Source organism: Castor canadensis, chromosome X (assembly GCF_047511655.1).
Source record: "Castor canadensis chromosome X, mCasCan1.hap1v2, whole genome shotgun sequence".
Classification (NCBI taxonomy): domain Eukaryota; kingdom Metazoa; phylum Chordata; class Mammalia; order Rodentia; family Castoridae; genus Castor; species Castor canadensis.
In genome coordinates this window covers 113,883,849-113,896,683 of record NC_133405.1, presented here as the reverse complement: position 1 = coordinate 113,896,683, position 12,835 = coordinate 113,883,849, and the positions used below count along the sequence as shown (strand labels likewise).

The following is a 12,835-nucleotide window of genomic DNA, read 5'->3' as shown; positions in this document are numbered from 1 at the left end:
AGGCAGAGACATTTTGGGCTGCATTGAACTTGATTTGCTTTCTCTGAAAGGTTCAGCCAAAGCAAAACAGTGGAAACATTACCAAAGCTGGAACTAGTATGGCTGGTACATCTGTCTCCCTATGTCTCTGAGGGAGATCTGTATGCAAGGAAGAAATTAGAATCTGAGAACTGACAACTTTCTTCCTTGTCTTATGATCATGGCAGATAAATGAAGGCCATTTCTACAATACTTGTTTTCTTGCAATTTAAGCCAAACCAGTAAATAATGGTATGCCACGACTGCATTTAAGCTCAAGTAGTCTCATGATTTTATACTTAGATATTTAAAGTATATTGAAATAGCATTGTAATGCTTTATTTAACTCCAGTAAAGGGAGTGAAATTCAAATAATTAATATATAAATAACCTATATATTTGATATTTAATTTAAATATTCAAATTCAAATGAAGGTAAATAAACCACTGCTTGAAATATGATATACTAAGTAATAGCATAAGCTTTGGAATCACAGAAACTTATCTTTGAATTTCCACTCTGTTTATTAGCTTTGAAATCTTGGACAACTCATTTAATATCTCTGACCTTCAGTTTTCTCATCTGTAAAATGGGAATCACAAAATAACTCATCCAAAAGGTATTACTGAGGAAGTAATTCTAATACTTGTATGAATTTAGGTTCACCCAGACATATACTTCTTTATTTATGTATTGTCTCATTTTTATGTATTTATGTATGTGTGGCTCATTTTAATAAATGAAGACACAGTTGGTCACAGGACTCATAATGATTAAAATATTTAGCATTTGGCTCTTTAAAGAGTCTGCTTATTCCTTGCCTAGTTGGTACCACAATTGAGAATAGAATGCAGAATCTTTGACCTCCAATGCAGCATGTCCCTGATTACACTTGACACTTGCAGTCTCTAAAAGTAATTATAGGAACAGATGATTTTACCAGCATTTAATCAACTACAAATCTCTATTAACTGGCACTTTTATATGTCTCTATGTAATGGTCAACTTATTTAATAGTTACTACCTTGAGACATTTGAAGTACTCATATTAAGTATGTCTATATGGAATTTCTTTGGAAAATTCTAAACAGGGTACTTTATATGAGTGTTCTCTGGTCCAGCAGCTTGTGGATATGAAAGGATTCACACTGACATTTACAACCAGATTTGCTGGCTATTTTCCTCCATCTGCCATACAGGCCTTCAGACCCATGCAAAGTCCTACCTAGCTAAATGTTTCTTAACTTCTCTAGAGAAACTTCAATCAGTGTGGCTATTCTCCCCATAGCTTTCTGCCATGAATACTGATGTGCTTTGCTGGGCAAATACTGCCAAGTTTATGTGCTGTCCATCTTCTTGAAACTCCAATCTGCAAAGTAGTTGGCTAGGGGAGCGTAGGGAGTGAAGGCCTTGAAGTAACACCCGGCTCCCTTTGGTATTAACAGTATTGGATCACCCTGGAATCCCATTCTGTTGCACATAGAAGTAGGAAGGATGAACTTCTTCCCCACTCACCAGAAACCTGTCGCAGTAGTTTTCAAAGAGCAGTTCTGGGATTAACAGTATCAGCATCATCTGGGAACTTTGTAGAGCTGCAAATTTCACTCCAAACCTACCTGAATCAGAAACTCTGGGGTTGAACCCCAACAATCTGTGCTTTCATAAAGAATTGTGTGGTTTTAATGCATCATAAAGTCTGAGAACATTGAAATAGGGCGTTGGATGCAGACCAACACTTGTGTCCACTTTTCCTTCTTTCCCACACTGAAGTGGTTTGTGTATAAAGATGGCTACCAAAAAGTCTCCTGTCCCAGTATGAATGTCCTTGACAATGTGACATCACAGCCTCTCCCTCCAAGAAATGAAGTCATTTTCCCACCTCTGGTATCTGGGCTAATCTTTGAGCAACAGAATATAAAATCTAATCTTGTATAAATTTCAAAATTCAGGCATCAAGAGGTCTTGAATATTTCACTCTGCCCCCTTGGAAGACTGCCTTGAGACTATTCTCCTACTGGAGGATGAGAGGCCATGTGAAGGACTGAGGTTCTTCAGCCAACAGTCAGCTGTCAGATATTTGAGTGAGACCAATTTGGATCTCCTAGCCTAGCTTGTGTTCCAGTGTTCCACTGTCAAATAATTGCATTCAGACAGATAAGATCAAGAAGGACCATCAGAATAACTATCCAGCTAATCACAGTACAAACAGCAGACCAATAGAATCATGAACAAGTAAATAACTCTTATTTTAAGCCATTAGTTTTTGTGCTTTTATGCAATGATAACTGACAGATGCAGGCATTTAAGGAACACCAACTGCAGAAGTTTTTTCCAACTTGCCCATTTGTCCTGCAAATTTAAGCAATTTATATAGCTTATACAGAACTACAACATCATATTCTATAATTGAAGTAAACAGACACAGGGGACTTTGATTTAGTGTTCTTAAAAACCACTTTGGGTCTCAGTGTCCACACATGTAAAGAACAATATTCAAAAACATGGTAATTTAACTACTATTCCAAGTTCAGAGTTCCATGTTTCTAAGAAATTCAGAGCAAACTAAGTTCTTCTACTCATTAAGTAAAAATGACACAGAAACATGTACCACTTGGACTCCTCATACATCCAAGAGTGAGTTAAATTAACTACTGGCTGGCTGCCTCTGTATCTGGAATTTCCATTAGGTTCTTGGACAGAGAGATAATGCAAGGCACAACAATGAAACAAAACCAAACACAGACTTTGGAACCTGCCACACTTGGGTTGGAATCCTGGCTCTCTTTCTTTACAGCTTTGTGGCCTCAATGTAACACTTTCCATTCTGAACCTTGGGCTCCTTACCTTTAAAAAAGTTGTGTATGACCCTATGTACTTTGCTATTATTTTGAGGGTAAAGATACAAGTGCAAAGGAAGCTATGTATGCAATAGGAGTGCAATGGAAAAACATTAGGAAGAATTATAAATTCTATTATAATATAGTACATGAAATGATAATCACATCAGAGACATTAAAATTTAGATTTTGTATTATATTCATTTCAGAATAACTTCCTATGAGTGACAAAGTCAAAGAATATAAACAATTTTTAATTCTGATATTTAAGCCACCACATGAAATAAAAAAAATCTTCTTTGAATAAAAGCAGCTTTGGATCTGATTCCCTGTTGGTTCTTTTTATTCAACATTTGTGGGCTTAACATTTTGACTTTATGCCCAGCTCTGTGTCAGTTTGCTAGAAGAGATGAAAAGCCCCTGTTTCTGAGAAAATTCTTCTCTTATTTCTTCTCCAGCTCTGGCTCTTACTCCACCAGCTATCATGGATAGCTTGGAGCTGAGAGAGATGGGGGAAAGCAAGGAACCATAGGGGGAGATGAGGTCCTGAGGGAGAAGGAAGAAGGTCAGGAACCCAGAAAGGCTCTTTTACTACTTCCACAGCTCTTGACCTTGCCTTCTGCTGGAGGCTCATTGTTGTCCTTGATATTCCTCCACCTTGCTCCTACTGCAGTGTCTTTACTCTGACTGTCCTCTCTCTGCCTGGAATATTCTCCACAGATATGCACATGGCTCACTGCCTCACTACCTCACATCAGTTTTCTGATGTTCTCAAATGTTTTTTCTCTTTCTCTTTTGGGGGGACTGGGGTTTGAACTCAAGCCTTTGTATTTGCAAAGCAGGCACTCTACCACTTGAGCCACAACTCCAGTCCATTTTGCACTGGCTATTTTGGAGTTGGAGTTTCATGAACTCTTTGCCCTGGCTGTCCTGGAACTATAATCCTCCAGATAGATCTCAGCCTTCTGAGTAGCTAGGATTATAGGCCTTAGTCACCAGTTCCCAGTTCAAATGTCCTTAATAGAATAGCTTGTCTGAGTACACATTAGAAAATAATGGCCCCATCCCCACTCCTTTTCTGTCTTACTTTTCCTTTCTTGTTCTGTTTCTCAAACTTTAATGTGCATATGATTCGTGTGGGAATTCTATTGAAATGCTAATCAAGATTCAGTGAGTCTGGTATGGGGGCTTGAGGTTCTGCATTACTAACCAAGGTCATTGGACATTAACCTGTAGACTATATTTTGTAACTCTTACGATTGAGATAGTATACTTTTTTTTATTAATCATCTTTCTTTTCCAAAAAGAATGTGTTTCATGAAAGGAAATACTATTTTATTCTAACCTCAGTGCTCAGCATTGAGTTACTTCATAAATACTTATTAAGTGAGTGAATTACATATGTTCCTAGGAATCAAAACTGAAACTTTGAACCTATTTTCCATTAGAAACATCATCATTATACTTAGGGACACTACACATTAAATAAATTTCTGTGCTCTGGTTTTGGAACCTTCCTACCATGTGCAGAGTAGCTTAAATGGGGGTATAACCCCAAAAGTTCAGAGTTTAACAAGCTTATAAAAATAATTGGAAAACAATCTCTTCAATCAGAAGGTTGCAGAATCTGAGACTGAATATACCAGAGACACCTAGAGAATAAACACCAATAAATGATTATATAGGAATGAACTGGGCATATGTGCTGAAGGAAACAAAAATTACAGTTCATAAAAGGAAAGAAACCTGACATAATTAGTTTAACATAAACCCTGATATAGCAATTTCAGTGTGTCAGGTTGACAAAAAAAGAAAACCATAATGCTTGCACATCTTTTTCAAGTCTCCAATGTCATTAAATCTAGCTCTGATGACTACTTAGAAACCCCAGGAGGAACATGAGTTGCACTATCCCCAGATTGTACTGCCTCTTTTATTCCAAGCACTATTCATGCCTTCTATTGAATTATGACTATGCCACCCTGGCTGTGATCTTTCCAGTTCATTGTATTTCAACTTGATATAAAATAAGAAATCAACTTCACCTAAAGAACCAATTGCCAGGCTTTAAAATTTCAATCATTTGATCTCTCAAAAGTAAAAGAAAGAAAAAAAAAAACAAAAACAAAAACACCACCCAAAGATGTTTTCAGTTCTCCTTAATTATAAATTGGTACAGCAAAAAAGTTTTCTGGCTTCTTTCACCTGAGAGTTAGTCAGATTTCATGCATACCTTCTATCAGCAACTGAACCGGAAGAAAAATAAAACAGACTGAAAATATCCAGTGAAACAAGTTAAAGCTCCATCTAAATGAAGAAACATTCCTCCCCTGAGTCACCTTGTGGTAGTTACAGTTCATTTTTTCTTTTTTTTGAACGCCAAATGGAAAAGCTCTTAAAATTGGTTTCAAATAGGACAGGGAAAAATGCTAGGATGACTGTGTGTTTCTGTAATTTTTATAAGTACGCTTGAAGAAACTTGTCTAAATGATACAGGTGTCAATGATATGAAATTCTCATGTATTTAGCATTACCGAATACTCTAGTGCTTCACCTTGATTGGACAACATACGGGTTCCTAGATGCTGGGAATATAGGTTGTTTTTTGTAACACAAAAAACTGAATCATCTCCAGTCCCACAAAAAATACACTCTAAAGTTGCCTCTCTACTCCAAATGGATGGCCCACAGCAATGGCTAGTTGCATCAGGAAGATCAGGGTGAAGACCCTCTCCCTGCAATAAAGGATGGCTCTGCAAACCAGCCCAGCTTTAGGGCGCCTGTGGAACCAGCTGAAGGTATCTGTTGAAGCCAAATTGCAATTCAGCCTCTCCTACCCTCTCCTGCTCTCCTCTCTGAAGTTGTATTTCCAGAGAACACTGCTCAGTAAACCTTTGCCACACAACACTTAGAATTGGAGTCACTTTCCAAGGAACCCCCACAACCTTTTGCACAGTAAACAATACAAAGTTTATCCCTATCTAAAGAATCAGAAAAAGATTTTCCCTTTCACTCAGAGATTACCTCATACTCATGCTCTTGAGCAAATAAATAAAGCAAAAGAAGATGAAATGCATTGTACTTACAGGCTCCAGTAGTGGTCAGTCCAGGAGCGTGGTCAGGCTGCTTTGCCCTCAGCTCTTGAAGCAAATGGTTTACTGCCTCCCACTCAGAGCTCAGATCTTCTAACTTCCTCTTTAATAGAAAAGCATATATGTTACTGATTCGATTAATACCTTGAAGATAACTTAATTCATGAAGTTCTTAATTCATTTTGTGAATATATTATTGGATTTCTATTTCACTCCCAATTTTTTGGGTAGAATCTTTCAATGTAATTATTATTTTAGCAAACAACCCTATAAATATTTATTGATTGCTGCATATAAAATCTTCCTACGGGCACAATATCATTTACAAAAGGTAGAGTACAGACATTAGTGAAAACAAAACAAAAACCAGCCCCCTCACAAGACTTGGCTTGACTCTTTTAAATGCTGCCTATTGTGGCTTCATATGGGAATCACCCAGTAAACTTAAAAAAAAAATCCTAATGCCCTGACTCAACCAAGATAAATGTATCAGAATGTCTTGGAGGTAGAGGCGACAGTGGACATATGAAGACACCAACCAGAGACCCCTTCAAGGAAAGACTCTTGTCTCAGATGGTAGAAATGAAGTATGTAGGCATTCTTCAGCTATCAGACCATTCAAGGACAGCCTCAGCTGCAGACAGTTGCATCTCTCCTTGGCCTTATACAATGACTACACAGGATAATGGTACAAAGATGCAGTTTGTTTAGAGCTCCCTGTGGAGTCAGACAACTTGTATATGGCCAGTGGTGTGCTGGTATATGTTTAACAACCGGCTCTCTGCAGTGGTGGTGAGGGGACACCCTGATTTTAGTGTTTGTCATTTTTTTGTGGTGTAAATACTCATAGCATGGCCAATTTTAAATTACCAAGATAATGTCAAGTGATTTACAAAGTGCCTGAATACCTAACAATACACCTTATGAGCTAACACAGGTTGGCTCCAGTATACAAATCGCCTGGGTAGTCTTTTAAAATACAGATTGTGATCTTGCTTGCTTACTGGATCACCAAAAGATTAGTTATAACCAGTGGAATGTGAGCAGAAGTGACGTCTGTCAGTTCTGGGCTAAGGCTTTTAAAAAATTAAATTTGTAGATTCTTTTCCCTGCTTTTTATTAACAATAAGCAGAAGACTAGGATTCTAAGGCAAACCTCTAGGACTGGGGGAGAATTAAGTCCTAGTTCCCTAGAGCAGTGGTTCTGACTTCCACCTGGAAGCCTTCATAAAATACTGATGGCTTGGCCTCAGCCCCAGAATTCTGTATTTAATAGAACTTAGGTAAGAGCTCAGTAATTTACATTTTTAAACCATTTTTCAGGTAATACTAAAGCTGATTGTCCATGACCAAAGCCTAACTTAATTTTTGAAAAAGGGCTGCCAAGGGAATGGCAAAGCCAAAAGCTTGACAGAGCCCAGGTTTCTGTAATAACACAGGCAAGAAAGACTTATTAGCTAATGAGTTACCTGAGTTAGTACAATGTACTAGTTATATACCATCCTTGGAAAAATAAAGAAATAGACCCTTAGATAATTTTCAATAGAACTTAATTCTCCTGAGAAATGATAGTTGAAAAAAGCTGCCAAGGGATTGGCAGAGCCAAAAGATGGACAGAACCTAGGTTTCTGTAATAACACAGGCAAAAAAGCTGCTTGGCCAGGAGCATGTACACTGGACTATCATGTGAACAAGAAAATATTCCATTGAAAATTTTTGTTCGTTAAAACTAGAAATACATTACTAATACAATAGGAATACTCTTAAATCTTTACTAGTACATACTGACTATTAATAGCAGTATTTTAATATAGCTATAAATTCCTATGTTTATGTTGTAGGAAATACAAATAATTGTACTGCTAATAGAGTTCGTTAAAATGAGTAAGGGAAACCACATTTCTTATATGAAACATCAGAATCGGAAAAGACAAAAATTACCAACTCTTTAAAGAAGTTTTAACTAAACAGGAATGGTAATGAACCCAACCTAACAACTGAAATATATACATATTGTGGTTTACATCTAGTTATTAATTTAATGTTAATCGTTTCAATAAAAACATTCATTCGTTATGTATTATAGAAAATAAATGCTTAGCTACTACACTACGCCAGTCTTTGTGCAAGTTACTAAGCTTACAAAATGATGATAATCTCTAAGCACTCACAGCCTTGTGGAGAAAATAGCTATGTAAAGAAATTATAGCAGAGTTTGGGGGGAATAATGATGACTTTAACAAGACACACTTGGGGAACAGCTTAACTCAGGCTGGAGAGATAAATAGGTTGCCTTAAAAAGCTAATGTATGAATTGGTCTTGAGAAATGGCTAGGGATTGTTCAGAAGTTTGAGTTCGAGGAGGAGAAAGGGCATTGTTGACAGAGGGGAGAGCGTGTATAAAGGCACAGAGACGAGGCATTGAGCCGTTTTGGTTATCTGGACTAGAGTTTATATGAGTAGTGATATAAAACTGCTAGACCAGATCCAATGGCAAGCTTATTAAGGTCTTGTAGTGTGAGATTATCAAATTATCTTCTAAAACTGAGGAGTGGATGGAGATGTTTAGAGCAGAGGAGTGATGTGAGAAGATTTGTGTTTTCTAGTGTGGAAAACACTTCTTTATCAGAAGGAAGCAGAGACATGAGTTGAATGATTAATGTGTTCATCAGAGTGACTAGTGGCCTAGACCGGATTGAAGGTTTTGCCCATGTAGAGAAAGATAGAGGTAGGTGTGTGTATGTGTGTGTGTGTGTGTGTGTGTGTGTGTGTGTGTGTGTGTGTGTGTGTATGTATGTGTGTGTGATTTCAACCTGGGAAGTGCTGAAGAGCAACTTCCTAAGAAGATGCTTCTTCAAGTCCACACTTTTCAGCATGTGTATTTCTAGTTAGACTATGTGTCAGTTGGAAGGCAGGTACTGACTCTTTTATTCTTTGCATGGTATTCCCTTCATATTGAGTCCAGTGCTTCCTAATAGTAGGTGTTTAATAAATATTACTGAATTTAACACAATTAAATAAATTGGCTACTTGAAGGAAGGAAAATAGAGTTAATTGAGTGTTCTTGTCTCCATCGTGACTACAATGTAAGTTACACAGCCTTGATGACTTTTCTTAGGACTTAAAAAGACCTCATGTAATCTTTTCCAAGTATATAACCATTTCAATGGGCTTTTATAATTCCTGAATTAGGCTGTATTTTGAAAAATAAGTCTATGACACCAGGGTCACAAATTCAGGTTCCTACATGGACTAGGTGGAAACTATGGGGAGAAAAAGACTAGCTTAAAGCAGAGAGCCACAACTTCAGTGGCAATTAGTTACTGTCAGTAGAAACAAGGGCATATGTTAAAAAACAAGAATCAACAACCAAAACCATATTGATCATATTAGCATATCCTCTCATCAATGTATGCCAGGGAAATTGCACTTATGTTCCTAATGGCACAAAAAAGTATAAGGAAGTTTGTTATTACATTGAAGGAATTGGAAACCAGTGTGGGTACATATGCTCTGGAAATGGGCAATTGGAGGCAAGCTAAAGACTAGTTAAAATAAACTAGGTATATGTAGCACAATGTGTATGGATCTTTAAAATACAGCTATGAACTTTATAATGTTAAGAAACATAAGATTTATAGCTCAACATACATTTTACAAATTTAAAATATAAATAATACTGCATGTTTTAAGAGGATAAAGCAAAAGAAAATGGGAGTAGAGACATTGTATTATTTCAGGAATTTTGCGAATTGGTTGTTCAATACAACCATTAACTATTAAATTATACAAATCTAAAATTAAATAAACTATTAAAAACACAGGTAATAAGTACTAAAAATTCATTTTCTAATTTAACTATTATCTATATTTTTGAGGTGATTCATGTATAATGTGTTTGACATTATGGCAAATTAGACCTTTTAATTTTTTGTCCAGAATGTGTGTAGTTAAACATTTATTAACATAAAAGTGAATATAATTACTTTTATTTATTAAAAATAAGCCTTGAACCTGAAAGCAAGCAAAAATGCCTATGATCGGAATGGGAAACTAACATTGAAGATCATGAAATCTGGCAGATATTTTTCAGCCCTGACATCAGAGATTAGACACAAAGAATTTAATATTGCAAAATTTTAGTGAGTATTACATTTGATCTCTTGATTTCCTCATGAAGTTTCACAAGAACAGACCGTTAAGAGCAAATAGAAGCAATCATGCTGAAACAGAATGTAGTAATAGATAATAGACAATAAACATAAAAGCTTATATCTAAGAAATATAGTAATCGTGTTCATATAATGAAGAGATGACAGTTCAGCATATGGTGAAGTCTCATCATCCATCTTTTAATTTACGGGAAATCACTTACATGTGCTGAGAGAAAGAAGGAGAGAGGCAAGGAGAGGGAGAGGGAGAGGAAATTGAAGAAGAGGGAAAGATACAAGGAAAAGAAGAAGTGAGGGAAAGGAAAGGGAAGTTACAATTAGAGATTGATTAAATATATTTGTGGATCTGCATGCAATTCTACTCAGTAAGCATATGACCCCAGAGAGAGTGGACAAAGAGAAATGAAACTTCTTTTCCTAGAGTTGGTTTAGATTTTACTTTCTTCTCATAATGTAAGCATCACCACAAATTGGATTTGATGCTAATATCTAAGATATCTTTTTACCTTACAACTTAGTTTCTCAAAGCAAATTGACACTTCATCTGGGCCTCAACTGAAGAATGATCTGCATTGAACTTTATTATGTTCCAAGTATATCACTGTATAAACAAATGAACCACTGGTGTTATAATGACACCCCTAAAAATTAAGGAAAGTTCAAATTTTATTGTGATTAGGATTAGAAGTCTTGGATTTCACTCCTACTCCATTACAACTGATTATGTGATCCTTGGCGAATCAGACAAGTCACTGAGATTTGTCATTCTTGAAAAGTGGGTATAATACTACCACCTAACTCATAGCTTTGTTGGAGAAACTAAATGAGATATTTTATGTGAAAAGAACCATGTGAACTGTAAAGTATTATAAAATTGTTGGTTAGATATTATGCACAGCTTAATAAAGCAAAACAGAAAATAGTTCATAAAACTTTTCATTAAAATAGTTACAAGAATAACTATTAACTATTAACATGTATGCATATTCAATTTATATTTTATTAATACATAAACTCTGAATAGTCTACTCATTTACTAAAGTTTTATCTTGCCTGCTGTTTATTTCCAGATGTGTAAATGAGGGGTTACTATAATTTCAAATATAAAAGTAGATTTTTAAAATTAAGTAGTGCCCCCAATGTTCCACAAATGTTTCAGGATATTGCAAATAATCAAAAGTACTATAAGCTCAGAAATATATATTCCCCAGTTTTCATAATTATTAGCAAATGAGATCACTTAAAAAATAACTACAGTTTTTGATTTTGCTCATAACAAAACACTCCTGCAATTTTTCAAAGAATCCGCTTATTTTAGAGTTGAAATTGATTATGTATTATGCAAGCTTGCCTTTGCTTCTCTGGCATGTGCCAATATTGTCTATTTTCTCATCTTTTCTATGAGGCTGTAAAATTCTTTTAAGTAGCCACAGAATGTTTGGTTGCAGCAACCAGCGCAGTGTTCTTCACATAACAAACTTCCAGCAATGCTCATAAAAGTCTATTACAGGTAACAATTTGCTATATATGTAATCTATAAGCAAAATGAAGGAAACAAAATAGGTGTTTAAATTCCTGCCTCTTTAAATATAGAAATCAGTGGGATTATAGTTATCAAGTCCTATTTTTGACTGGATTTCCAGAATTTTTTTTTGGCAATACTGGAGTTTGAACTCAGGGCCTCACACCTGCTAGACTCTACCACTTGAGCCACTCTACCAGTCATTTTTTGTGTTGGGTATTTTTGAGATAGGGTCTAATGAACTATTTACCCCTGCTGGCTTTGAACTGCAATCTTCTTGATCTCTGCCTCCTGAGTAATTAGGATTATAGGTGTTAGTCACTGACAACTGGCTTGTTACACTATTTTTTTGTCTTGCCTTTTTCATGTAAGCATTTATTGTTGTCTGCTTCCATGCTATAACTGATTGTAGCAAAAACATGTCTGGTATATATTAGTAAATGTTGTGTTGTTCACAAATGACCAATAGTGTATTTTTCATGTTTACAACAATAATGTTCTACAGAGCACTTGCAAAAGTGGGCTGGAGGTGTGTTTGTATACACACAAACATGTGTGTGACCATTGTAGCTAAAACATCTACATCCCTGTCAGTCTCTGTAAATGTATTTAATTCAAGTGAAGTCCAGAGGTAAAATTAAAATCTCAAAACTGCATGCCTAGTTCTATCACGAATGACTAAGCCTAAATTGAGACTCTTTATCCAAATATTCCCCCAGAAAAAAGTCAGCTTATATTAGAGCATTTAATAATGTCTTCTGTGTCTCAATTGCTTTATTTTGAACAATAAGTTTGCACAATAGCCTGAAATAATCTGAAGAGATGTGGGTTTTGGATACTTATGAACGTATTTTAACAGAATTTGGTTAAACAAAGTGAAGAAAGTTGATAAGCAATTAGCAATTATGACCAGTGTACAACCTCACACTCACTAGTGGTACAGGTAATTATGAAAATGTCCTTTACTTTAGATCAAGGGCAAACACAACAAGGGGATAGGACTTTGATTACATGATAAGATGAGTGCACACCAGGGAGGTATGAGGATAGGTAGGTAACCCCCCCAAAAAAAGATAACATTTGATGTCTTCAATGCAAAGGAACTAATGCAGAAACTCTAAAGTAACAGAGGCCAATAGGAGAAAGGGACTAGGAACTAGAGAAAAGGTTAGTTCGAGAAGAATCAATTTAGA

The 12,835-nt window shown here is 36.0% G+C and overlaps 1 protein-coding gene across 13 annotated transcripts in view; it reads right to left on the bottom strand.

The window, feature by feature from the left end:
- The window catches only part of Dmd (dystrophin), a 2,168,746-nt gene that overhangs the window by 676,757 nt on the left and 1,479,154 nt on the right, over window positions 1-12,835 (bottom strand). For all 13 annotated transcript variants that reach the window (XM_074062730.1, XM_074062731.1, XM_074062740.1 and 10 more), the window contains one exon: window positions 5,943-6,051. In XM_074062730.1, coding sequence (XP_073918831.1) covers window positions 5,943-6,051 — 109 coding nt within the window. The remainder of the gene's footprint in view (window positions 1-5,942; window positions 6,052-12,835) is intronic.